We start from the raw sequence: 27,875 nt of genomic DNA on the forward strand, positions 1-27,875 counted from the left end.
CCCCTATTCTGACTTCAGGGGCAAGATCGCGGTAGAGGGAGCATGGTGCTGAGAACGATGACAGCCTGCAAGGATCACTACAGCACCGACAATCCTCTCTGCAGGCTGCGCTAATTATCTAAAGAGCAGGAGGCTGGGGAGAAGCCGTAGGACGCTGCAAAGAGCAGACAGCACTAGTACAAACAGCACTAATACAGACTGTGGGCCGCAAAATGGTACCTGGCGGGCCGCATGTGGCCCCCAGGCCACGAGTTTCAGACCACTGGTATACAGCAAGCAACTTCAGTCAGTCAATTTACCTGCAATCTATACACATCCATAAAAGTTTTCATGCCAATAACAAGTTTGAAAAGCATGCATCTCCAGTACAGTGGGCTCAAGCCAAGCCTACAGTACTCAAGTAATAGGATGGAATTTCAGCACATAAATCCAGTGGTACACACACACACAAAAAAAAAAAAGGATTATCCTGAAACGCATGCCAGTGAAGTATTCATGAAGCCCTGTACTACTTGGATTACCACTCAAACTGTTTAAACAAAAACATCTCTTTAAAAAATATATTATATATACATACATACATACATTTGAATACTGCTGTGTGTTTAGTCAATTCAAGCAGGCAACAATGCTTTACATTCACTTGGTGTGTTAATTATGAAAGTTTAAAGGTCCCCCTCTCAAAGCCACTTACCAGGACGGAGCAGTTTTTATCATGCAGCAAGATTGCTCACTATTGCCACCACTGTTCTTTTGGCAGCATTTGTTTTTGACTCCCTTTTTATTAACATTTGCATGCAGTTGAAGCAGTAATTTGACCATAACAAGACTACTTTACTGGCTCTTTCTCCATCAACTCTAGCTTTTAGAACTATGTCGGGGCCAATGCAGTAAGATGCTTGCATTAGAGTTGTACACCAACACATCGAGGGGCATTTAAAAATAAATAAAACAAACACGGATCCACCACCAACCCAACATCAAGCCAGAATTGGGACGTTTAGCTCTCATTACAGCAAAAAAAAAAAAAAAAAAAAAGGAAGAGTTCCATCTTATACGTCTGGGTTTCCATTTTGAAAAATGGCTCCAAGATAGACGTATTTGCACAGAAGACATCAAAAGTAAAGTTTTCCAAAGTGATATGTCCAAATTATTAATGCTGAAAAAACCCTGCAAACTAGAATGTCTGGCATCATTTTGAGAGAAATAGCCACGCAGATCTCTCTGCAGATCAAAGAGGAAGCATAATGGCCATTGCAGTTTGACTTTAAACGGCAGCACCCAGGTACAATTCCCACCATAACTCCTTTGTAGCCCAAGCCCCCTAGGAACAGAAAGCACAGTTACATACCGTAACAGGTGTTATCCAGGGACAGCAGGCATATATTCTCACATGTGGGTGACGTCATCTACGGAGCCCCGATGCGGAAGCATTTTCAAGCAAACTTGATTGAAGATTTAAGTTTGCTCTGCTGCTCCACGCATGCGTGCCTTCCTGCTCCACTAGGGGGCGCATCCCCTCGTGGTCTCCAGTTCACTTAACTAGCAAAGAAGCCAACCTCGGGGAGGTGGGCGGGTTGTGAGAATATATGCCTGCTGTCCCTGGATAACACCTGTTACGGTAAGTAACTGTGCTTTATCCCAGGACAAGCAGGCATGATATTCTCACATGTGGGTGACCTCCAAGCTAACTGAAAAGGGATGGAGGGAAGTTGGCAATTTAAGCAAATAGATTTCGCAAAACCGATTGGCCGAACCGGCCATCGCTCCTGGACAGCGAGTCCAGATAGTAGTGGGAGGTGAAAGTATGAACCGAAGACCACGTGGCGGCCTTGCAGATTTCCTCAATAGGTGTGGACCTGAGGAACGCTACGGAGGCTGCCATCGCTCGGACCTTGTGTCCCGTTACTCAACCATGCAGTGTGAGACCAGCCTGAGCGTAGCAGAAGGAGATGCAATCGGCCAACCAGTTGGACAAGGTGCGCTTGGAGACTGGGTGACCTAACCGGTTTGGGTCGAAGGACAAAAACAATTGTGGGACTTTCCGGTGTGACTGAGTGCGTTGGAGGTGGAAGGCCAACGCTCTCTTACAGTCAAGAGTATGGAGCGCCACCTCTCTGGGGTGAGAGTGGGGCTTGGGAAAAAATACAGGCAAGACAATGGACTGATTGAGGTGAAAATCAGACACTACTTTAGGCAAGAACTTGGGATGGGTGCGGAGTACCACCTTGTCATGATGGAATACCGTGAAGGGTGGGTCCGCTACCAGAGCTTGTAACTCACTAACCCGTCGGGCGGAAGTGAGCGCGAGCAGGAAAATTACCTTCCAAGTGAGGAATTTTGGATGGCATTTGTCTAGGGGCTCAAATGGAGGTTTCATTAGTTGAGCCAGAACCACGTTAAGGTCCCAAACCCCCGGAGGGGGTTTGAGAGGAGGGTGGACATTCAGAAGACCCTTCATGAAGCGAGAGACTAAGGGATGGAGCGAGAGGGCTTTCCCTTCCAGGGGCTGATGAAAGGCCGCAATCGCACTGAGGTGTACTCGAATGGAGTTGGTCTTTAGGCCGGAATGAGATAATTGAAGTAAATAGTCAAGGACCAGAGGGACGGGGACCGACACCGGGTCCTGGCTGTGGGCGGAGCACCAGGTTGAGAATCTGGTCCACTTTTGGGAGTAGCAGGTTCTCGTCGAGGTCTTTCTAGAGGCCTCCAATATCTCCTTGACTGATTGAGACACGGGGAGAGCAGTCAGGGGGAAAGAAACCAAGCATTCAGATGAAGAGATTGAAGATTGGGATGTAACAGCGAACCCTGACCTTGTGACAGTAGAGAGGGAAACAGAGGCAGAGGCAGTGGATCTCTGACACTGAGTTGAAGTAGAAGGGAAAACCAAGGCTGGCGTGGCCAGCGAGGAGCAATCAGGATCAGGGTGGCTTGTACTGATTTCAGGTGGACAAGCATCCGCAGGATCAGAGGAAACGGCGGAAACGCGTACAGGAACCTTCCTTCCCAGTCTAGGAGGAAGGCGTCGGCCTCGAGCCGGTCCGGGGAGTACATCCGGGAGCAGAAGAGAGGCAGTTTGTGATTGTGGGGGGATGCAAACAGATCTATTTGAGGTGTCCCCCACTGTTTGAACACCTGTCGTAGGGTTTGAGAGTGCAGTGACCACTCGTGTGGCTGGAGGAGGCGGCTGAGTCTGTCCGCCAGGCAGTTTTGTTCTCCTTGTGTGTACACCGCTCGAAGGAAGGTGTTGTTGGAGATTGCCCATTTCCAGAGGCGCAGGGCTTCCCGGCAGAGGGACCAAGACCCTGTTCCTCCTTGTTTGTTTACATAGTACATTGCAACCTGGTTGTCGGTTCGGATGAGGACAACCCGGTCGTGGAGCAGATGTTGAAAAGCTACAGCTGCGAGATAGATGGCCCGGAGCTCTAGCACGTTGATGTGACAGCGGCGGTCTTCCGCTGACCACATCCCCTGCGTGCGTAGGCTGTCCAGATGGGCTCCCCAAGCGTACTCTGACGAGTCCGTGGTGAGTACCTTGCTGTGATGAGGGGCGAGGAAGAGTAAACCTTTGGAAAGATTTGAAGAGTCGGCCCACCAGCAAGGAAGGAAGGAGTCACTGTCACGGGACGGTCGATCGGGTCCCGGTCTTGACGCCATTGAGAGGCCAGGGTCCATTGAGGGATTCTCAGATGGAGGCGGGCGAAGGGTGTGACATGGACGGTGGAGGCCATGTGCCCTAGGAGAGTCATCATCTGTCGAGCTGATACCGAGGTCAGCAGAGAGATCCTTCGACTCAGACTTACTAACGCCTCTAGGCGCGGAGGGGGGAGGAAGGAACGGAGGCGAACCGTATCCAGCGTGGCCCCGATGAACTGTAGGGACTGCGAGGGGCGTAGTTGGGATTTTGGGAAGTTTATTTTGAACCCCAGACTTTGTAGGTAGGTAATAGTCTGTTGGGTCGCTGAGATAACCCCTTCCCTGGACGGGGCTTTGATTAGCCAGTCGTCCAGGTAGGGGAATACCTGGAGGCCCTGGGAACGTAAGGTTGCTGCGACCACCACGAGGCACTTGGTGAAGACCCGAGGTGATGATGCTAGGCCGAAGGGGAGGACTCGGTATTGTAGGTGCCAGTCCCCCACCTGAAAACGCAAGAACTTGCGGTGAGCGGGGTGTACTGGGACATGTGTGTACGCCTCCTTCAGATCGAGGGAGCAGAGCCAGTCGCCCTCGTCGATCATTGGGTAGAGGGTCGGTAGGGAAAGCATCCGAAATTTTTCCCATACTAGGAATTTGTTGAGGCGTCTCAAGTCTAGTATTGGGCGTAGGTCTCCCGTTTTTTTCGGTACCAGGAAGTAACGGGAGTAGAAGCCCTTCCCCCGTTGGTCGGGGGGAACCTCCTCCACTGCCCTGAGGCGAAGCAGGTCTCGAGCCTCGGATAGGAGCAGGGGTAGCTGAGTCCGGTTGGGTGGGCAATTCCTTGGGGGGTAGTCTGGAGTAATGGCCCGAAAGTTGAGAGAGTATCCTGATGATATCACGCCAAGAACCCATGCGTCCGAAGTGACTTGTTCCCAGCGAGGGTAAAAGGCTTTGAGGCGACCCCCGATGGGAAGGAGGCCTGGGACTATGGCGGAGGGGGCCCGCCCCCTTCCGCGTATCCCGTCAAAAGGACGGGGATGGTTTGGTAGTCGCGGGCGGTTGGGACTTGGGCATGGCCCGGTGGTGGGCTTGCGGACGCCTGGGTGGAGGCCGCGAGAAGGCAGGAGTGGATTTTTGTGGGTAGCGGCGCGGAGGGGCCCTATACGGCCTGGACGCGGGCGGTTTGGGCTTTTGTCGGACGAGGGAGGCAAACGAGCGTTCGTGTTCGGAGAGGCGTTTTGTAGCCGCCTCGATAGTGTCATCGAACAGTTCTTTTCCCGCGCAGGGGAGGTTAGCCAACCGGTCCTGTAAGTTGGGGTCCATGTCGACCAGGCGTAGCCAAGCTAGCCGGCGCATGGCGATAGCAAAAGCTGCCTCTCTGGAGGAGAGTTCGAAGCCATCGTAGGCCGCGTGGAATAAATGGAGGCGTAGGTTGGAGAGGGATTCCAAAAGTAGGCTAAAGGCTCCTTGGCGGGGGGCCAGTAGGTCAGTCTCAAAGGTTCTCAGTAGTCCAATGAGGTGTTTGAGGTAGGATGTGAAGGTGAAAGTGTAGCTTTGCACCCTGGAGGCCATCATCGCATTTTGATATAGTCTCCTGCTGAACTTGTCTAGGGTTCGGCCCTCTCGGCCTGGGGGGACCACCGCTGAGACCCGGGAGGGATGGGCCTTTTTTAAGGAGGATTCTACTAACAGCGACTGGTGGGAGAGCTGTGGTTGTTCAAATCCCGGAAAGGGTACTGTGCGGTACTTGGCCTCCATTTTGGAGGGCACGGCTGTGACCATATAGGGGGTCTCCAGGTTCCTGAAGAGAGCCTGTTGGAGTATCGGGTTAGGCGGTAAGCGAAGGGACTCTCTGGGTAGTGATGGCATATCCAGTTCCGCTAGGTACTCTTTAGAGTATCTGGAGTCGGACTGGAGGTCTAAATTCAAAGCGTGGCCCATGTCCTGGACAAAGCGTGAGAAGGATGGTCGGGATGTTCCCGAGGCCCCGTGGGGGGGGGGTCGGTGAACAAGACCTCCGTCGGGTGGAGAAGGAAGGGGAGGCTTCTCTCGAGTAGCGAGGTTCCTGTTCCGATCCCAGCTCCGAGACCGGGGAAGTACTGTGAAAGTGTTCCGGGGTCGTGGATCTCCGACGTCTCGAGGAGCCCCTCGGAGACGATGCCGGGGTTCGGGGTACCGATCGATGTCGAATCGGTGACCTCGACCCGGACTCCCTTGGTGAAAGCCCGAAACCTCGGATCGGAGCCCCGGTCCGAGGGGGAGTTAGGAGGATGCGTGAGTTGGAGAGTGATAACTCTGCCACCTTCAGCGGTCCCGTACGAGGTGTAGGTGAACAGCCTCGTAGAGTGGGGGAACCCTGGGCCTTCTTAGAGGTACGGCGGTTCGAGGTTTCTGTTGGTTTAGCCCGACGTTTTGCCCTGTGGCGATCTGTGGAGGGAGAGCGCCTCGGGTGCCTCGGCGAGGAGTCAGAGGAGGATGAGATGCGGCGAAGTTTGCGTACTTTTCCCCGAGGTGGCTCGATGCGAGGCTCAGGCTGGTCGAGGCAGAGGCCGGTTGTAGATGGGCCATTGCAGCGGACAGCTCCGACGAGATCATTGCTCGGAGTAAGTCCTGGAAGACGGGCACGGACAGCATCGAAGGCATGTCCCCTGCCTCGGTGCACTCCACCGGGGGCGACCTCGTGTCAGAGTATTCCCGTGTGGTGGAGGCACGGCCCGAAGGCTTGGAGGGCTTCGTCGGGGCTGTAAGCATGGGGCTTCCGCCATGCGTCGCCGGTGTCCCCGAGGTTGGTTTCTTCGCTGGTACGGAACCTGAAGAGGGAAGAGGGGACTTACCCGGAGCCGAGGCTTTCTGTTGTCCCGAGGACTTCGGAGTCGAGTCTCGAGGCGATGCCGAGGTAGTCGGGGCCGAGGTCAAGGCCGGGGCCGACCTCGAGGCCGAGGTAGAAGGTTGGTCTGGGGCGAAAAGATCCGCCATGCGGGCTTTCCTTCGACGGAGGGCCCGGTTCTGGAAAGTAGCGCACTGGGGGCAGGAGTCGGTTGGATGAGCAGCCCCCAGGCAGAGGATGCACCGGCGATGCGGGTCTGTGATGGAAAGAAGCCGCTCGCACCGGGTGCACTTTTTAAAGCCGGTCAAAGGCCGGGACATAGAATCGAAAGTGGGCGCGGCTCGAGTAGCCACGCGGCCACGGGGACCTGGAAGCCTCCGGGTCGTCGAACGAAGCAGGAATCAAGTTGAAGATGACAAATTTTTGCGCACAGCAACTTAAACGATGAAAAATAAGAAAAAATCGCAGTGCTAGAAGGCAGTTGGGGCAGAGCCTGAAAAAACACAACTTCTAGGCTCAGCGGAAAATTTTGAACTGGAGACCACGAGGGGATGCGCCCCCTAGTGGAGCAGGAAGGCACGCATGCGTGGAGCAGCAGAGCAAACTTAAATCTTCAATCAAGTTTGCTTGAAAATGCTTCCGCATCGGGGCTCCGTAGATGACGTCACCCACATGTGAGAATATCATGCCTGCTTGTCCTGGGATAATAAAAATCTACTGTACACCATTGCAATCATCTTCAAGCCTGCAGGTCTCTTACAGATTATAATTTGGACCTGTATCCTCTTGTTTAGTCACTACACTGACCTCTCTAGACTACCCCTGGGAGCTTCTTGCTGCTCTGTTGTGTATGCCCATAATACCTGATGCAGTCATAGCACCTGGTATCCCATTTTAGTTTCAGTTCCTGGGGAGAAGGGAGGAGAGACAAACCTTAATCCATCTAGTGGCCATTCAGAGATTTTCTTTTAAAGCTTGGACAGGATTGAAACAGGTCTAGATAAAAATAAATTTTAAAAATATATTAAAAAAAAAAAAAGGGGAGTGGGGAGACATGGACATTTCTTCCAGTTCCCTTATCATTTAAAGATGTCCTAATTTGTAGGTGGGACTAGGGTAGGGTTACCATATGTCTGGGAAAACCTGGACATGTTTTTTTTTATGGGGGAGTCTCTCCAGATATAGCCGACTCTCCCGACACCCCTTAGAGAGCTGCATGAGAAAAGGAGCAACGGGAATCCTGAAGGGATCCCCTCCACACTTGCTCTCTTCAGGCAGCTGGCTGCATTTCTTCTTACACACTGCCAGCAGCTGACACAGAACCCTTCCCTCTGACACATTTTGCATCAGAGGAATGGCTTCCCTCTGATGTAAATGTATCGGATGAAAGCCCTCCCTAAGACACAAAACACATCAGAGGGAAGGCTTCCGGGTCAGCTGCCAGCAGTGGGTAGGAAGAACGCTGCCAGTGGCCTGAGGAAAAAGGCCTTTAAGGTCCTGAAAGATGCTCCATGGGAAGGGAGAGAAAGGGAGAATGTTTGGTCATGGGTTGCCTGGAGGAGGAGGGAAAGAGATGATGCACATGGGGAAAGGAAAAAAAAAAAAAAAGAAGAATTGACATGGTGTTGGAGACGAAGGAGGGAGAAATATTGGATGTTGTGCTGGAAGAGAAGGGTGGTACAGATGGAGGAATGTTGGACATTTTGGCAGAAGGAATGGAGGGAGAAATTCAGCATGGCACTGGAGAGAGTCGATAGCAGAAATGTTGGGCATGGGGCTGGTGGGGAGGGACAAAAATAAAAAAAAGATACTGTACAGGGGCCGAGAAAGAGAAATATTAGACATGGCTGTAGAGGGGGTAGGAGAGATGCTGCAAAAGGAGAAGGAAAAGAGAAGGATCCAGGGTGCAAGGTAGGGAATGAAAGGGAGAGAGATGGTGGACAGTGAGAGAGACATGCTGCACATGGGTGTGGAGGAGAAAGGAAGAGAAGGTGTACAGGAGATGGAAAGAGGGAGATGGATCCAGGAGCAGAAGAGAGGAAGGGAAAAATGCTGAACCATAGTGGAAGGAACCAGTGGACAGCAACCTCTTAAAGAAGAATTTACAGAAAGCAGAAAAGAGAAACTGGAACCAACTTGATGGAAAAATAAAATTTCAGACAGACAACAAACAGTAATTTGATTGTAACTACTTTAACTTTGGGGTCGGGTGGGGTCAAGTGTCTTTTTTTTTGTCTTCACAATATATGGTAACCCTAGACTAGGGCAGCCCCAACCCTGCCCCCCCAACCCCTCCCTTTGCTATTCAGACAAACTCCATGGAAAATATCCAAATTCTCCCTGCTCAATAAATCATGATGTCTTAACATATCCCATCTATTGAAAATTTAGTATACATCTGGTTTGGAAAGCGTATGACTTTCTAATGTTAAAATTTTAGCACCTCAATGCAATAAACAAAAACATGCAAATCATTGCTGGTTAAAGTGTATGCTGTCAGGAAAAAAAAAAGGGAGGCATGTATTGCCACAGTAATATGCAGCCCTTTGCTGCAAAAAGCCTCTCTCCTTGTTAATACCAAGCAAAGATTAGCTCATGCAATGTCAGGAAAAGAAACCATTTGGGGGAAAAAACAAACGGAACAACAAACAACAAAACCACACATACCTTGTTAGACTGTCCCCTCTCCCACGTAGTCTAGTAGACCTCAGAACCTCTCCCCCTCCCCGCCATGCACCTAAATTCTGCACCTAAATTCAAGAGGCAAGGGTAACCCATCCACCCCTGCCTATACAATCATGCAAAATGGCATTACCTGATAAAGTTGCATTGGGGTATTGGGGGGAGGAGGGGTTCCAGGTCCACCAGTAATTTTGGGGGAGGGATATTAGATCACATACACAAGAACGGAACATCATTCTGAAATTCCTTACAATGATCTATCACTCTTTCGTGACATCAGAGAACCCATGAAATAGATTCATGAAGCTGTTACCTTCCTAGTGAGTTAAGTCACCTATATTAAAAAACACATTTTCCCTTCCTTCTTGAGTATACTCCCCTGGAGCCAATGTCTTGAGAGACCCAGGCATTTCTCCCACCCCCTTTACTGCCACATCCAACATTTCTCCCTCTCTCATCCCCCGGATCATGTGCAGGATTTTTTAACACTGCCTACCAGCCCCATGCCCATTTCTCCTTCTATCACCTCTCTCTAGCACAATGCCATCTTTCTCCCTCCATCACTATGTCCAACATGCCTCCCCCTTGCAAATTTCAATCTGCCCTCTCCACCACCATATCTAACATTTCTCCCTCTCATCCTTCTATTCCCCATGCATCTCTATCTCACTCCTCTCTCTCTATGCCCAATTTTCCTCTCTTCCTTTACCCATGTGCACCATCTCTCACTCACACACTCATGCCCATCAATTCTCCCTTTCTATTCCCTCCCTTCTGAGTCCAATGTTCATGCCCCTTCCCTTCCTTCTGTTTCGAGTTCATGTCCCCCCTCTCCGACTTCCAGCTTTGTCCCAAAATTAAGTTGCATGCTGGGGGTCCCTGCCTGCCCCACCCTCCACCTCCTCCCCTGAAGCCGACCTATCCATAGAAGCTGCAGGTGCTGCCAGGGATGCCTGCCTGCCCTATCCGCACTCTGCCCCCCCCCCCCCCCAAAGCCGACCAGTCCACAGAAGCCACAGGTGCTGCTGGGGATCCCAACCTGCCCCATCCGCATTCCCCTCCTCCGCTGAAGCAGACCCATCCACAGAAGCTGCTGGGGAACCCCGACTGCCTCACCCACACTCCCCCTCCCCCGAAGTCTGCAGTGCCACTGAAGATCCCTGCCTACCCCACCCCCCTGCTGAAGCCGCTACTGGGGATCCCTCCCTCCTTACCTGCTTGTCCGCTGGCCACTGCAACACCACCCACTCCTGAAGCCGACCCCCTTACTTCATCCTCCCCCAGCAGCAACGGCGCATGCAGTGATTCACATGTTGCACGTGACTGGCCCTCAAACATTCCCTCCAAAGTCAATTCCGACTTTGGAGAGAAGGTTCCAGATCAGCTATGTAGCGTGTGAGTTGCTGCTTGTGTCCCTGCACAGAGTGCTGCTGGGGGAGAAAGGAGCCAGTCCGGCTCCAATGAAGTAATAGGGTTGGCTCTGGGTGGGGGGGGAGGGTGATATAGGCTGGTAGAGAGGCAGACAGACAAGGAGGGATCCCTTGCAGCGGCCAGACTGCGTACCCCCAACAAGTGGCCCACATACCTCCAAGGGTACGTATACCCTCTGTTGACTGTTCTAGAGCTGCCAGGCTGATCTCCAGAGATGGGCTATAAAGGATTATCTTATCTAATCTTAGATTTATATACAGAATCATCCCTAAAAAATAAGGCTCAACTTCGTTCACAGCAATCTACCTAAAAGGGATAACATTACAGTCCTTAGAAATTGTTAGAAATTGTTTAAAAAAACCGTTGAAACTATATAGTATTGGAAGCTCTAAAATTAGAATTTTATTTTATATTTACCAAAGGAGTGCTACTCAGCAGACCTGTTTGGCCAATCTGGCAAAATCAACTAGTGAAAATCCACAAAGAGCCAGGATTCACGTCAGTCAACATGTACTACCCTACATTAGCCTTTCCCCTTCCCCATATATTGTGTATTTGAGCAAGGGGAAAATTACCAAGTCATGGTGGCATAAGATTGGACCATTGTGTGTAAAAATCCTGAAGCACAGAAATTAACAGGCAATAATATATATGTGGGCAGAGTTCATTCAAGTATTCCAGATGAATAACTAAGAGGGAAACATTGCTGGAGGTTAACTAAATTCTCCCCATCCCCCTAACCCCCCCCAAAAAAAAAACCCAAAAAGCTAGCTGCATCATAATTAGTCTGATTTGGGGTTTCAACTGAGAATCATCATAAAAAAAATCTCCAAAACAAACAAACAGCTGTTTATTTAATAAATATTGAGAAGATACCAGATTTCCTCTTTAAAAAAGGGGGTGGGGAAGAAAGAGGACACCTGGCCCTACCCCATTCTGACCCCAGCCTCACCCCCACCTCCCTGAGCTTAGGGCCACATCTGGAGGGCCTCTGCGCATGTCAACCTGCAAAAGTTATTTTTCACTTGACAAAAAAAACCCAATTAACCAAGACCCCTGCCCTGTATAGTTCTGAAATACTCGTTTCCACAGTTCTTTTTTGCTCTTGTATCTTAATAGCCAGGTATATTGTTCAAATTTAAAAAAAAAAAAAAAAAAAGTCTTCACAAGTAAAAGCGAGGCAGATACTAGACACATCCAATGGATTACACAGTGAAAAGTCTGTAGCATGGACCCAACATGGTCCATGTTCCGGTATTTGACAACCTCCTTCTGGAGTCCATCCATTTAAAGCCACAACAGGGGGTTTAAAGCAGTGCTGTCAGGGTTTTAAATAGTGTTGTCACTGTACCATCACCCCTGGACCAGTCACTGATTTTTGTCGCCAAAAGTCGATACCACTCTTAGAAAATGGCTTGGTGATTTTCAATAATCCACCGGAGTACTCATTTTAATGTTGAAGAGCCATTTGCATAGCAATGTCAGAGACTGCTAGAAAGCTCACTAAAGACAGAGATGAGCCGTTTTGATAATCTGCCGCTAAAATGCGTATAGGCTAAACTGTTGGAAACCAGTTTAGCAACCATGTTAAAGTTTTGAGAATCTGGGCCTCAGTCTCTTGTTTCTCATACTGCCAGACAGAGGAGATCCACAGGACTGTAACAGAACAAAACCTCTGTGGAGGAGCAAGTTACTCATTGTTACTGAAGGGCCATCTCTACTACTGGCAAGAGCAGGGAGGGGGAAAGGGAAGAAGCTTGGCCCAGTCTTGCGTATCTCAGGTAGCTCATTAGGCTTCTGACTGCTAAAAAGTTGATTCTCCTCTTTTTGTCTTCAAAAGTGGTATGCCTTACGAAAACACTGCAGACAAACATACAATGATACAGGCTAAATTTATTATATCAAATATTGAGTGCGGTTAACATTATCACCTTAAAGCAAACCAAGAGACCCGACACAGTCCGTGTTTTGGTTAACATGCCTTCATCAGGGGTCCCAGGTTGATAAGGTATCAATTGAAACCACAAACAAAAAGACTTTAGCCTGTGCGAAAAAAACAAAGCAAAATCTGTGTGTGAGCTCCTACGTAGCAAGGCATGTTAACCGAAACATAGACTGTGTTGGGTCCCATGGTTTGCTTTAAGGTGGTAATGTTAACCGCACTCAATTATTTGATATAATAAAATTTAGCTTGTATCATTGTACATTTGTCTGCAGTTTTTCTTTATTTTGCTTTTGTATCTTTTACTGCAGATTCTGTTGGTTTTCCCATTGTTGTTTTGTTACGAAAAAACTGTACATATCCTCCGTTTGCTTCCAATCTAGAATGAAAGTCTCCCATTTTTCCATTTCTCGTGACTCTGCCTTTTGCCCATCTGCCCCAAAAGCTGCAGCAACAGTAGCAGTTTCATCAACATTTATTTCAACTAGGTTGTTCATCTCTAGCACACTGCAGGATTCTTACTAGAATGTCTAATAAGTACGAGTATCTTCTCCTCTTCCATCTAGTTTATCCTGGCTTTTATCAACTCAGAAAATCTTTGAGAGATCCTTCAACCTAAGTTGAAATTTTTCATTTAGGGTATCTTCTGGATGTCCAATTCTTGTTGGATCTCTAGTTTTAAAATAGCTATACACTGACACCAATTGCCTCTTGATCCTTTTTTCTTCTGTAGACTATTATATATTTCTGGGGATTAAGTTCGTTTGGGACTGAAAATTAAAGATTGAATATATTTCTACTATTCAGCAACTAGAAGAGGATGTACATTTGACATTCTCTATTGCCTGTTTCTTTATGGGAACCTTGACTATTTCTAGCTGGTTCTCTACTAGAGCACAGAAAAATGTTTAATACCAATTTAATTTTTTTCAATCCTTTCTCTTAAGATTGTCAGACTTGGGGCAAGTTGCTTAACCCTCTATTTCCCCGGTGGATGGAATAAGACAGGGTTTTGTTAAGGATACTCCCTCACTGAGGCTACAGTTGACCTACCTTAAAGTAGGTAACAGAGTATGAGGGGCCGCTGAAAATTCTCAACCCACCCAACACAGCTGGGGAAGTCTTCATCGAGGGCTATATACTTAGTCCAGCGATTTTCTGCTTTTGTTCCGTTGGAAAAATATGGAACCAAAAAAAGGGTCACTGGACTAAGTGTATAGCCCTCAATGGAGACTGCCCCAACTTTATTGGTTGGGCTGAGAACTTTTCAGCGGCCCCTTAAGAAGCTTGCCGAGTTAAGAGGGTGGGGCTCAAAGAGAGTAGAAGTTAAAAAGCCCTCTGGCAGAACAAAACAGGAGGTCCTAAGAAGTGTTCCTCTACCCTATACACTTCTCCCTCCGGATTCGCGTGGGATAGGGGCAGAGCCGGACCGCGAATGGTGAAATACCGCAAATATCTTCAGGTCCGGCTCTGACCCACCCCCATCTCCCTCCTGCCTTCCCCCCGGCATCCCAGCCTTATCTGGTGGTCTAGCGGGTTTTCGGGGCAGGAGAGATCTTCCTACACTCCTGCCCCGTGCAGATCGCCAATAGGAAATAGCTGCCGTGAGTTCCTATAGTCTCTCAAGACTACGACGGAAACTTCCCACAGCCATTTCCTATTGGCGATCTACACTGGGCAGGAGTGTAGGAAGATCGCTCCTGCCCCGAAAGCCCGCTAGACCACCAGGTAAGGCCAGGATGCCGGGGTGAAGGCTAAACTGTGGGGAGGGGGGATTCTTTTTTTCCCCCTCCCCAAAAAATCACGAATATGTGAAATCGCGATTGCCGAAACCGCGAATGGGGATAGGGAAGTGTACCTCTACCACAGGCGCTAGCTCTGTAGATGCTACAGCACCCTCAATACTGAACAGACTCACTGATTTACATTTATGTCCAAGAGTAGTTAATTGGTTGGGTTTAGCACCTCCAATAAATTTTGAAAAATTGACTCATACGGCTAGTTATTACACTTTTATACTACATCTTCTCACAAACTGAGCCCAAAGTTGTTTACAAAGCAGAAAAAAAAAAAAAAATCAAAAGAAAGGAAAAAATGAAGAGGAGGTGACTATAAAACTAGGGGCTCCTTTTACGAAGGCGCATTAGGGCCCCAACATGCGGAATAGCGCACGCTAGCCGCTACCGCCTCCTCTTGAGCAGGCAGTAGTTTTTCAGCTAGCGTGCTCTATAGCGCACGCTAAAAACGCTAGCGCAACTTCGTAGAAGGAGCCCTAGGTTTTTTTCCAAACAAAATTTTTAAAAATCTCTTCAAGTTATAACAAAACGTCATACGTGAGTGAGATTGTTGACTAAAAGCTGAGAGTTCAAAAGTGAAACGGCCTGATAGGAATAGGATTTTTCCAGAATCTTTTTAAAGCAGATTGCTTTAAAAGAAGGGAAAAGTGATACACCAAAAGTAGTGCTTCGTCACATCCCAACACAAGAGTGAAATTAAAACTAAATGATAAGAAACTCTTGTGGGATTAATCCACTAAAGTAAACCAAGATTATCTTGGAATCCGGCTGGAAAGCAACTTTGGACTTTAGGGCCAAGTTAGACCTCACTGTGTTGAATAATGAAGAACGGAACTTGAACTCGACTTCTGAGACTCCAGGCCAGAGACAAGCTATGCATGCTGTCTTTTTGAGCGCCAGATTAGTGCATGCTTTGGCCCAGGCCATGGAGAGAACAAAGACCATCTTTTTGCATGATTTATTTCTCCTCACCTGTGAAAGGAACAGGTTACTCCTCTCCCTCTACATCAGCAAACCTCTTTTACTTTTAATCCTCTGTGTGGCTGTAATTGAGCACCCAGTCCTATCCTCTAACCATGCTGCTGAAAATCTGTATATAGTATGTAAGTACTGTGACTGTAACTGCAGAAAGGTGGTACACTTCCCCCTCCGTATTCACGGGGTTAGGGGCAGAGCCAGCCTGTGAATATAGAAAAACCGAATAATATTCAGGCCGGTTCTGCCCTTATCCCCTGCTTCCCTGGCTATTTTTAACCCTGAAAGCCCCCCTTAAGCCTTACCTGATGGCTTAGCAGGTTTTCAGGCAGGAGCGACCTTCCCATGCTCCTGCCCCGTGCAGATCGCTCACAGGAAATGGCTGCCTTGAGCTCCCGTCATCTCTCAAGCCATTTCCTGTGAGCGATCTGCACGGGGCAAGAGCGTGGGAAGATCACTCTTGCCTAAAAACCTGCTAGACCACCAGGTAAGGCTTAAAGGGGGGGGTTTACAGGGCTGAAAATAGCCCAAAAATGAAAAAAAAAAAAAAAAAAATTTTCTGGTCAAAAATCGCGAATAACCGAATCCGTAGATATGGAATTCGCGAATACGGAGGGGGAAGTGTATATCAAATCCTGTCCCCTTGTAAAAGGGGACTTTAATGAATCTATTCTTTCTTCTAGAAAATTCTAGAAGTTGCGTCAGAGGAGAAGCTTCCGCCCACACACATGCGACTGCAGGCAGGCTCGGCCAACTTCAGCGAGTTACTTTACCAACACGCCACAAAGGTAAAGGGGAGGGAGATAGATTCGGTAGGTAGGGAGGTGACCGCGCGCATTCCCTCCCTTAACTGCTGGGACAAGGCCATTCACCACTCCATGGGGCGGTGGATGGCCTTGTCCCCGTGCCCACAGTGAGCACTTTCCCCCACCACCATTTTGGCAGGTTACCTGCGGCTAACAGCGGGTAACAGCCACCATGTCATTCTCTAATTTAGGGATTTTTTTTTTTTTTTACAAAGCCACACTTATACGCCAATACTCACTCAATTTCAATGGGCTTCAGTGCATTTACTGCGGCAGCATTGCTATTATGACTTTCTGAAAAGGAGCTCTTGGTTCTTTCCACAGGCCTTTCCTCATAGGATCTTCAGCCATCTGAAGTTTAACCCAATTAACAGGCAAGAAATACCTATTTGACTTATATAACCCTACTTCACACAGCATTAATTTAATTTCTCTCTCTTACAACAGGATAAAAATGCTCAGCTGTACACCTCTCAGTGTAAATCTTCTCAATATTTGTTTCCAATGTTTCCCCTAATGTGAATAAATCAGTACCAACAGAAACAGCACTTTACCTTCTTCAAATTGTCATCAGAATATAAACCCAAATTAAGTCTTTTCATTTTCACATTTCTCAAACACATGAAACGTTAATCATAAAATTCTGGACTCAACCTTTTCTGGAGAGAGCTCAATTCAATGCTGCCTTCCCTCTTTCAGTCTTGAACCCCAACTGGCAAACTGTAGTGGAGGAAAAATGCTCTGCTTGCACGAGTACTCTCTTGCTCTAGTCTAGCAGAAGGACTCGTGCTTAATCCCTGTACAGCTCTCCCTGCCAGTTCTATTCCAGCATGCATCTTGCACAGCCTGCAACCATTAGAAACAGCTTAATGTGTTTACAAGTTAATCACACACCTTTTCAAAACCATTAAAACACTTATCTTTCCATTCACTGTCTCTGCACATATAATGTCTGATCCCAGTTTCAGTTCCAACCTCCTCCTTCCTTTATGCAAGGGCACACACTTGTATCTGCGCCCCCCTCAGGATCTCATCCAGTCCCAAAATACAGTCTATTTTTATTCACCCCCACTGTCCCAACACACAATGCAAGCCATCAAATTCCAGACTGAGCCATCTCCCACACACAAACTCTGGTAGCACCTGTTCTACCACTCTGATCCTGAGCCTGCCCGGACCCGTCTCCAGCAGTACTTGCAGCTTTAAAACTACTTTAGCATTTCGATTTTTTCGAATCCTCCTCTCTTTTCTCAACTCATCCCCATCATTTCCCAAACCTGAACCTGCCCAGGCCCTTCATCAATCTTTTAAAAAAGACCATCTAATCCAAGCATGCCAGCCTAGACCAGGCTCAGCTTCCAGAGTCCATCAACTTGAGTCACTGTGCCTCTTCTGCTCCTACCCTACAACCACATTTTTTGTTATTTTTTCAGTTTATTTAAACAAAATAACAGCTAAACACCCAATACAGATCCCACCATTTCCTGACCCAGCACTATACCATGGAACTCCAGCCACTAACTACAAATAAAAATAAACAAAAAAGCCATTTCTTTAACTCATGGGTTACACCCGCAAAAAAAAAAAAAATCCAACAAACTGGTAAATTGTGTCATCTCATGGAATACATCAATTGTTATACATCCCGGGACCCAATTCAAAATCTCAAGACTGCAAAGTATGCTTCACATAGTGCTTACAAGTTGGAACAACTAGATTTTGTCAGTTTACTTGGCTTTTTCAGTGCCTAATTAATTTTCTATGCAAGACACACCTGCCAGCTCAAGCACTGCACTTTGATATGGAGAGATTGGAAAAAAAAAATTGCTCAAGGGTAGAACCACCCTTGACAAATTCCACCCAGGTGTCCCAGATTTGCATACCAAAAATCTAGTTATCTTACTTTAGAAAAAAAGAGACAACAGTATCCTTATATCTCAAAAGCTCACCCACAAGCTGAAATATTTTAACCTGTAGTATTTAAAACTGAAAAATTCAAGCTGCTGTCCTGCAATTCTTCTAGATGCCAGAAGAGCCACGTTAACATCACGAGTTACTTATACCAAGCGGTATCCAACTGGCTTACATGATGTACAGCAATGTTTCGCAACATTATCAAGCCAAGTACCTCCTAAGTCTAACAAATATCAACCGAGTAGCCCTGCCCACACTCTGCCCCAGACTCCACCCTCATAATAATAGTACAGTACTAAATGTAATGCAATTTCTTCCATTCATTTTTCACATACACTCAATATAGTCTTAATACATAATGGTAACCAAAAAATCAACACACAAAGCACATTGTATGCAGAGAAAATGATAAATTACATTTATATTTGTTTTTTTCTTTCAAACAGGTCAAGGCAGATGACTTTAAAATATACAATATCACCTCATAACAGCTACAAAAAAAACAAACAAATATAGTGCAAAACTTATATACAGCAGATATAAATTCTCAAAACCGACAAATTTTGAACACTAAATTGAAAATAAAATCATTCTCCCTACCTTTGTTGTCTGGCAATTTCATGAGTATCTGGTTGCACTTCCTTCTGACTGTGTATCCAATATTTCATTCTGCCTCCTGCATGCTTCCTCTCCTCTGGACTTCATTCCCTTCCCCAACCAACATCATCCAACTTTTCTTCCTCTCTCCTCCACCGCCATTGGCAACATGTCGAGAGAGAGAGAATCTCACCCACATCCAACATTTCTCCCTCTCTCATCCCCAGATCATGTGCAGAATCTTTCACCACTGCCCACCAGCCCTATGCCCAACATTTCTCCTTCCATCACTACTCTCCAGCACTATGCCACATTTTCTCGCCATTCCCTCCACCACTATGTCCAACATTCCTCCCCCTTGCATCCCTTTCAATCTGTCTCACTGTTCCTTCTCTATGACCATATCCAACATTTCTCTCTCATCCTTCTCTTCCCCTTGCATCTCTATGCCCAACAATTTTCCTCTATATTCCTTTCCCCATTTGCGCCATCTCTTTCCCTCTCACACACATGTCCAACAATTCTCCCTTTCTATTCCCTTCTGTGTCCCAAGTTCATGCCTCTTCCTTCCTCCATCCACACAGATCTTTGCCCCTCCAACCATGTACATATCTTCTCCGTTTCCTTCCATTCCACTTTATCCATGTGCACCTTCCTCTCCTTCTCCTCTTCATCCATGTATATATCTTCTCTCCTCCATACATGTACATGTCCTCTTTTTTCTTCCCTTCCTCTCCATCCCATAAGAAGCATATCCTTCTCCCCTATCCATCCAGCCAACCTTACCAACTCTCTCCCATTTCCCCACCTCCCTCAGTCCAACATCGCTCCCTTACCTCCCCCCACCCCACCCCTGCAAGTAAAGCGTTTCTCCTCTAACCTTCCTCCTTCTGCTGTCTTGCCACCCTATCATTGCCTGACCCAGGATCTGGATTCCACACAGGGCCCAGCACTGGTGCCAACGTCAATGAAGAACCTTCACATTCACGCACTCGGGAAGGCCCTGGCGCCTCCACCCACTGCACATTTGTATCAGAGGGGCGGTACCAACAGGGCCTCACGAGAAATAAAACTCGAAGGCTCTGTGTCAGTTAAGCTAGTGCCAATGTCGGGCCCTGTATAGACTCCAGACTCCCTGACAGGCAACAGGAAAGCGGCAGAAGACCGAGGACTTCATCGCTGGAGTTAAACTTGGTGTTGCCCAGATTGTAGGGCCTCCCCAGCTGACCTGAAAGGCTTTGCAACACCAAGCTAACTCCAGCTATGAGAAGCCCTCCATCTTCTGCCACCCTCCCGCTGCCTGTCAGGGTGTCTGGAGTCTATACAGGGCCTGGCACTGGCGCTAGCTTAACTGACGCAGAGCCTTCGAATCTATCGCTCGTGAGGCCCTGTTAGTACCGCCCCTCTAATGCAAAAGCGTCAAGTCAGTGAAGCCGACAGGACCTTCCCAAGCACGTGGACGTGAAGGCTCTTGGCAGAGGGGGGCATGCCGCTGGAGGAAGGGGCGGGAAATCTGCACTGTGTACCCCCCACAAGCAGCTCATGTACTTCTAGGAGTACACATACCGTGTGTTGAGAAACACTGATGTGCAGTACTAGCTATATCACCATCAGCAGATCTTGTAAAATTGGTATACAGTCCTGGATCCAAGGTACCAGAGCCTTATCACCTTGCCTGGTCATAACATTTAACAATTTTAAAAAGTAGGCAGCTGCTTAAAAAGGTGACTATTAAAGCTAAAAACTTGGGGTTTTACATCAGACAAGCTTCACTATCAATACATACATAAGTCTGAGAATATTTCAAGGACGTCAGGTACAAAATTTCATTTTACACACCAATTTAGATGAGCCATTTGAAAGTAAGCCAATAGTTTTATACAGTATATAGAAGCCCAACACTGAAAAAGGATTATTAAAACATTTCTTTTAAAAAATGGATAGAACCACATAGCATGCCCAACTAGTACCTAAGCATTTAGCAATTTAATCATTTCTTCATACTTCAGTGTGCAGGCATTGAGGAAGCAGCAACAGCCAGGCTGGATGCCGATAAGATCGCTCCTGCCCTGCACCGCTGGCTGCAACATTGGAGGAAGCAGCTGGCAGCTGTCCAGCGAAGGTATTTTAAAAAAGGTACGGGGGCTTCAGTAGCGCCACAGCTGATGTAATGGGGCGGCTTATCTACAATGTCTTTAGTTAGGCTGCCCCACTGTATAAGTTTGTAAAACCCTCTCCCACTTGGGCCCCCAGAATTGCTCACTGGAGCAGCTAACTCAGCAGAAGGATCTTTGGAACCTTCATGGTTTAAAAAAAACACCAATTGGCAAAATTGAATTGAATCAATTATTTTTTCCTGAAATCAGACAGCACTGGGGAGGGGGGGAGAAATGGAGGTTCTTTGTGGACTGCCCTCCTCCTACCTGTTCAACTTGTAGCACAGCTTATATCATTGGTCTGCTATGCAAAAGGGAAAACCCTAATAAGTGTATTCTTGTACATGATTAGTAGGGTTTCTACCACTTCCCTAATATTTTCTAGGGAACCAATTAGTAAGACAGCTGCCTAGGCTGATATCAAATTATGCAGCCTCATTCCTCTGCCCTCCACCAGGACCTTCCCTCACCCCCTTTGCTAGTAAGGAGCTCCGCTTTATAGCGGTTACCTTACCACCACATAATTGAAAACAATTTTAAAAAGAGATGTACAGTTATACCTTGGAATCCTAACGCCCTGCACGTTGTTCGCGGGTGTTTGTGCCCCGGAATCCTAACGCCCTGCACAAACACCCACGAACAACGTGCATATGTTTCCCCAGCACTCGGGCCACCCATGCGTCATTCAGTTCATTGTCAGAAGCTGTAGTGAAAGCATCTCATGGGATTTTCGCCTTTGTGTAGTGAGGAAAATACTGTACTGCATTATTAGTTATTATTTTACCTTAAAATCTAGTTGTTATTTACTGTTTCAATTTGAGTTTGTGGGACCCAGGAACAAATTAATCCCGTTTCTATTATTTTAAATGGGAAAAATTGTCTTGGAACTCGAACGGGGTTCTGGAACAGATTAAGTTCAGATTCCAAGGTATCGCTGTATTTCTTCTATACGTCATTGTTCAAAGAATTGTTACAACTCTCAAAGTTACATAGAACAATTTATACTCCCTGCCCCCACCCACACTGAAGGAAACAGCTAGCAGTACAATTTCATATTAAAGATGCAATTGTTAAAAGGGTGCATTTAAAGTAGACATTCTGTACCTGGCTAACCCTTTCACAGAATAGCTGCAGTTTGAAACTTGGGACAAGATCAAACCTGTAGCTATGTATTATCCTAGAGTCATTTCAAAAGCTGCACAGATCACTATACACTCCCATTTTAACCACTGTGAAACCTAACAGTGAAAACAAAATGCAGCCAAGAGAATTTTTCATCTGTATTGATAGAAAGAAAGGAAAAAATAAAAAAAAGGATACAACTACAAGCTTTTGGTTTTAGTGTCTTTCAGAGATACTATAATAATTTCTAAAGTAAATGGTACACAATTCTGGCAGCTCTGTATCAGAAGTGTCAACTCTTATGTCAAAACTCAGCTCTTCATGAGAAGAAGAAGCAACAGGAACCTGTTCTACAGCCTAAGCAAGTTTCTCTCTCAAGTACATATAGAGCGATTGAGGGGAAAAAAAAGGATGTAGCAAGTCAGCTTTAGTCACTGTTCTAAAATGCCAGTTGGATTTTTCTACTAAAGCTAAAGTTGGGGGGGGGTGTAGTGGGGGAGGGGGGAAGTAGCATTGTTTCTTACAGGAAATTGTCTACCACCGTGAGTTCTTTTATCCCCTGCTCCCATATAATTGGATGAATTACTCCAAGTTATTTTGAAAAATTCTGCCACAGACCCCATTTTTTATTTCAAATGCTATGACAATGGGATCCCCATTTCCTTTTCTAAATGGAAACAAGCCAGCTCCATTCAATATTATAGAGGGCAGCACACATTGCTCACAGGGCATGTTTAAAATTAGCCATATGCAAAAGTTTCTCTATCAAAGAAGGAAATTATATATAAATCAAGTTAAAATAATACTGTGAATACAATATTAATTTAGTTATGAAAATTCATGTCAGATGAGCAAACACATCAAGACAACATGTAAAAGACAAACTTAAAAAAAAAAAACAACCCCACATATGATGCCTCATCCATATGAATTTGTTCTAGAATCTTTCCAGGTGAATTAATCACACAACAGTACAGAAGCAAAAGGGAACTTTTCAGCTGTAAAAGCTACCTGACAAGTTCTAGAAACATAAGACACTTCAATTTAAAAAAAATTAAACTTATTCATCATGATATGCACCAAAGAGGCTCAGTTTCCAACTGTGGTTCTGCGCATTGAGACATCAAAACAAGAGAATATTCCTAAAATTATGTTTCAAGTTTACCCCCCCCCCCTTTTCCAAAACCGTAGCATGTTTTTTAGCACCGGCCACGGCGGTAACAGCTCTGACGCTCATTGGAATTCTACAAGAGTCAGTTGTTACCGCCGCAGCCAGTACTAAACACTGTGTAGGGGGGGGGGGATAGTGTTAATACAGCAAAAACATTTTCAATTCAGTTATCAAAGAGGGGTACAGTTGGCCCAAACAGATGATTTTGGAACATCCTTTGGTAAAGGCCTTTTATAATATTTTTTTTAAAATTGATGCCATCCTGAATGACAACATTACAGGTTTGCGCAGCATATCATTCGGGGCAACGTCTATTTGTGTTAACATCCATGGCGCCAAGGCCACCATTGCGGCTCTCCTCCTTTTCACATCCAAGATGAATGATGCTGCTGTCCACCTCCTCCCCCCCGACTGGCTCTTTACTTACCATATGGGTGCCAGTGCTGAAAGAGGCCGACACCACTGTGGGGCCTTGAGCATTTGCCCATGCTCAAAACCTTCTGGCTCCCTCCCTCACCAGCACATGTATGAGAAAAGTGGCAGTCAGGGGGAGGAGGTGGACAACAGCGCCATTCATCTTGGGTGTGGAAGGGAGAAGAGCAGCACCAGTGGTCTGGAGCTTAAACAGTTAAAAAATAAAAAAGCAGCCAAATCACATAATATCCACTTTCACAGTACATAATGTGCATGTTATATACTAACACCAAAGCCCCACATGACACAATTAGACAATAGGTTTTCTATAATTCCCTTAAAATGAAACATCACTTCTGTACTATAAACATGCCATGAATGTTTACAAAACAATATGGGCTGGACTCAGTAAGTGGCGCTGAGAAAAACCCCAAACAAACTTCTCACCCGAGTGATATTCTATAAAAAGGCCAAGTGCTCGTTATAGAGTAGCATGTACTCCATTACCTAACTGAGTGCTCATCAGCATTTATTCCAGGTTTCAGTTGGTGTAGCTTGAGCAGGCAACCCCAAATTCTACAACAGCCTGTAATTCTTGGGAATGCCCCCAATCGGCCCTGACCATGTCCCCTTTTGAGTTCTACTCATGAGAGGATCTGGGCCCTGATTGTTATAGAAATCATGCACAGCCAGATCTGCATACAAATTTAAAAATTAGAGCCAATATTAATTGATTGTTAGTGGATCATTAACTTATTCATTTGCAGATCTCAGGATTGCACACAAATTTGGGCACTATTTATAGAATCCAGGAGCATATGTACGTTTCATGTACAGAAGGTTATACAGACCTAGTAACAAAAGTGACAATATAGCCAGAAACCAATTACATTTTCCACCTTTTTGAAGAAATTCACTAAAGGCGGTGTAGAGCAAGAATAAGCCAAACTAAGCAATACACAATTACATCGTTAAAAAATATTCAAATTACAATGCAAAGCAAAGCTTAGTAAGCTACATTCTCCCACTTTTTTTTAAATATATATATTGTATTTCCTTTCCTTTAGCCCTCCTGTTTGTCGATTAGTACCTTCCTAACCGTTAATGTTTTTAACTTTGTTTCTGTTTCTTATATAAACCAATTTTATTCTTTAGACATTTCTGATAGATAGCATATCAAATTTTAAAACATTAGAGTATGCAATAACATTTTAATAGACAGCATAAGGTGTAAGCAAAAAATTTAGCAGAAAGATAAATAAGATAAGAGTAACCGAAGTTAGAAAATTTGAGGAACGTTGCATACGAGGTCAGAATGGTTCTTGAAAATTATTTCAGCTAGGGTGAAAGTGAATAAATATCCTGCTATAGTAATGTGCCTCCTTTACCTGTGCATGCATTTTTCTTCCATAAAAAAACCCAAAACAAACAACTTACCAAATTTAAAATGACTGGACAGGCGAAAGTGAATGAAAATACTGTCCAATTCTTCATTTTGGTCCCCATGCCACCCATATTTCCCACTACCTCTCTTCCTCCTCCTCACCATCAATCCTGAACGCTTTCCTTGTCACTTATCCCTTTATGTAGAACCCTCACCCTTAGATCAAAGTAGCAGCATTCTCTGTATCAGGGGTGTCCAACCTGTGGCCTCGGTTGAGGGCGATGCAGTGTTTTCCTCTGCTGCCCCCGGGGTGTTTACCATCTTGCCAGCTCTCTCCTTAATGCAGCGTTTGCGCAGCCCCAGAAAAACATTTTTCAGCCAATGCAGACCAGGGAAGCCAAAAGGTTGAACACCCCTGCTCTATATGTTTCCACAGGTGTCTTGTTACCCAATAAGTGCCAGGAACAGAAGCCATAGCTGGGACTGGAAAAAACAAACAAACAAACAGCGTCCCCATATTCCCCTACTGTAGCTACTGTATAACCCATCCCAGACTCCTCCCTCAGGGGCTGAAATACAATAGCATCAACACAATGCCTAACACCCACCCCTTCTTCCAGCTCTGGTATTGTATACATACCCTGTGAACAGAAAATGCAGAGCTGTAACATACATAGTCTATAATTAGCAATTAGTTAGGAACATTATGAAAGGACAACCTTTGGCAACCTGTGCATTGCTCTTCTTTAAAAGACATAAGAATTGCCACTGCTGGGTCAGACCAGTGGTCCATGGTGCCTAGCAGTCCGCTTACACGGCGGCCCCCAGGTCAAAGACCAGTGCTCTAAAATGAGTCCAGCCTCACCTGCAGTTTTAAAAAGGAGGATCCAACAAAGATAGCACAATCTCTTACTTGCACAGTGCCTAATCCTTTGTTGCACGACTACAAATTACAGTGGAAACTCCGCAGAGTGCATGCTGGGCCCTCACCTGGTGCAGCACTCTGTCAAGGGGCTCCGCTTTGCTCAGTCCCTCTGGGGTCAGGCCACTCTCTTCTCTACACTGGTCACTTAGTTCCAAATCGTCTGCTTTCACCAGAGCTTTGTGCAATATGCCTGTCTAAAAAAAAAAAAAAAAAAAGACTTTTTTTTTATTTATAAAGTCAGAGCAATAGGACCAGACGGATTTTCCAACCCCAAACTCGTCGAGCCAGTATCACTTTTCACGGCAGCCCCGTGTAAGTTTCACAAAATTATAGCTTTGGCCGTCTGCTTCCCTGACGTTTCTCAGCCTCTTCTCACCTCGCCCCGAATTCAAAGCGACGCCAATGGGAAGCGCGTCTCTAGGATTAGTTTACAATTACAAAACATGGAGAAAGAAAAAAAAAAAAAAAAACTACCGGATTTCGAGCAAGGATTTCAGAATGAACCTAGACATTACACTTCTTCAGAGCCTGCCAACAGCCAGGATGAATTAGCCTTTAAAGCGATTGCTAGAGCAATGCAACCAAGGACAACTTCCGGGGCTCTTTTGTTTATTGAAACGATTCAAAAACGTGGCTCGTTTGAACCGATCCAAATTGAAGACAGCAAATTGCCTTCCTGGTGGCACTTTTACCGGGCGTCATCCCAAACCACAGAACTGCCGAGTTGAGTTTCTTAGGCTAGGATGCCCTAAAATGTTTATTAAAACAAAAAAAATAATAATAATAAGTTTTTCAAATCAAAAAGACAGCAGTCCATGCAATATTAAGGAAGTTTCCTTGCACAAATTCCGGAGTATTAAATTTTTGTGTGCGTGAATCTAATCAGCGTGTTTGTGAAATGGGACAGAGCCAGCTGTGAAGCAGTGATACAGGCCAATTCGTTTCCAACCCATCCAGGTGCGCTAGGATTAGTAGCATGTGACATCTGCTCCGTCTGTGATTATTCACTCTTTTTTGTGTGTGTGCGAATATATACGAGCTTTATCAAGTCATGTAGTCAATCATACCTTCTTGCTGTGTAGATCCACAACTTGCCACACCAAGAGAATTAATTCCCTCTCATCCGAACCCAGTTTAGCCCCATTTGCACCAGCTGTTGCCCCAAACAACACCACCAGAGAGTCACTGTGCGAAGCCGTCATGACCACAGGGGGGGAAACAACTACAATCGAAAGCACAGGTCAAAAAAACAAACAAAAAAAAAAGGAACATAAAAAAACACAAAGGTTCACCTCTCCTCCAGTGAGCACAGGAAAATAAGACGATGAACAATACGAGGGAAAGGAGAAAAAAAAACCCAACAAAAGCCCCAAAATGAAAACCGGGAAAAAAAAAGAGAACAGTTCTGGTAGTTCTACCTGGGTGCTGGTGCTCTTGGTACTACAATCACCAAGCTACGGCCGTCGGTCCCTCTGACATCACAGCGGGAGAGCAACAGGCTTTTTTTTTTTTTAACCTTCCCTTTTCTGTAAGTTACCTGGCCTTGATTTAGATCACGTGACCTGTGCCAATCTCTCAAGAGGAAGCGGCCACTGGCCGCTTGGGAAAGGTGTGCTCAGCCTGTGCAGGTCCCGCCCCCGTGGACCTACCTGATTGGTTTCCAGGAGGCAGCCAGGCAGAAACCCTCCCTCTCCCAGAGAATGCAGCCTTCAGGAAGTACCTTTACCTTGTTTCAGTTTTCAAAAGCATTTGTTTTGAGTGTCTTTTAAGCAAGAGAAAGGCAGCATGTGTAAAGGGGGTATGAAAGAGAGGCCTGGCGCTGACCTGAAAGCGTTTGGTTTGGTATCTTCACGTGGCAGCAGCAGCAAATAGTTATGCTAAAAGATATTTCAAAGATTTTTTTTTTTTTCTCACTGTAGATTACTAGATTTTTCATGATAACATCGGACACATTTGCTCCCACACATCTGCAAGTTTAGGGAGAAGTTGGAGAGGTTTATTCTACTGTATTAAAAAGGTTGTTTTTGTGGCTGAAATCTTCTAGCTTGTCTTCATTTACTCATTTGGTGTCCTTTTTGTATGTGATTACTTTCA

General features: G+C 46.1%; 1 protein-coding gene across 4 annotated transcripts in view; it reads right to left on the reverse strand.

Moving 5' to 3' along the window:
• Positions 1-27,352, reverse strand: part of ESRP2 (epithelial splicing regulatory protein 2) — a 162,131-nt gene extending 134,779 nt beyond the window's left edge. For 3 of the 4 annotated variants that reach the window (XM_033942392.1, XM_033942395.1, XM_033942394.1), the window contains exons 1-3: positions 27,200-27,351; positions 26,849-27,003; positions 25,847-25,975 (exon numbers count right to left, since the gene is read on the reverse strand). In XM_033942392.1, coding sequence (XP_033798283.1) covers positions 25,847-25,975; positions 26,849-26,983 — 264 coding nt within the window. In that variant the 5' untranslated portion in view covers positions 26,984-27,003; positions 27,200-27,351. Of the gene's footprint in view, positions 1-25,846; positions 25,976-26,848; positions 27,004-27,199 lie in introns of all 4 variants that reach the window. The other variant, XM_033942393.1, reaches the window with a different exon arrangement.
• Positions 27,353-27,875: the final 523 nt, after the last annotated feature.

The sequence above is a fragment of the Geotrypetes seraphini genome, chromosome 4, assembly GCF_902459505.1.
Source record: "Geotrypetes seraphini chromosome 4, aGeoSer1.1, whole genome shotgun sequence".
NCBI lineage: Eukaryota > Metazoa > Chordata > Amphibia > Gymnophiona > Dermophiidae > Geotrypetes > Geotrypetes seraphini.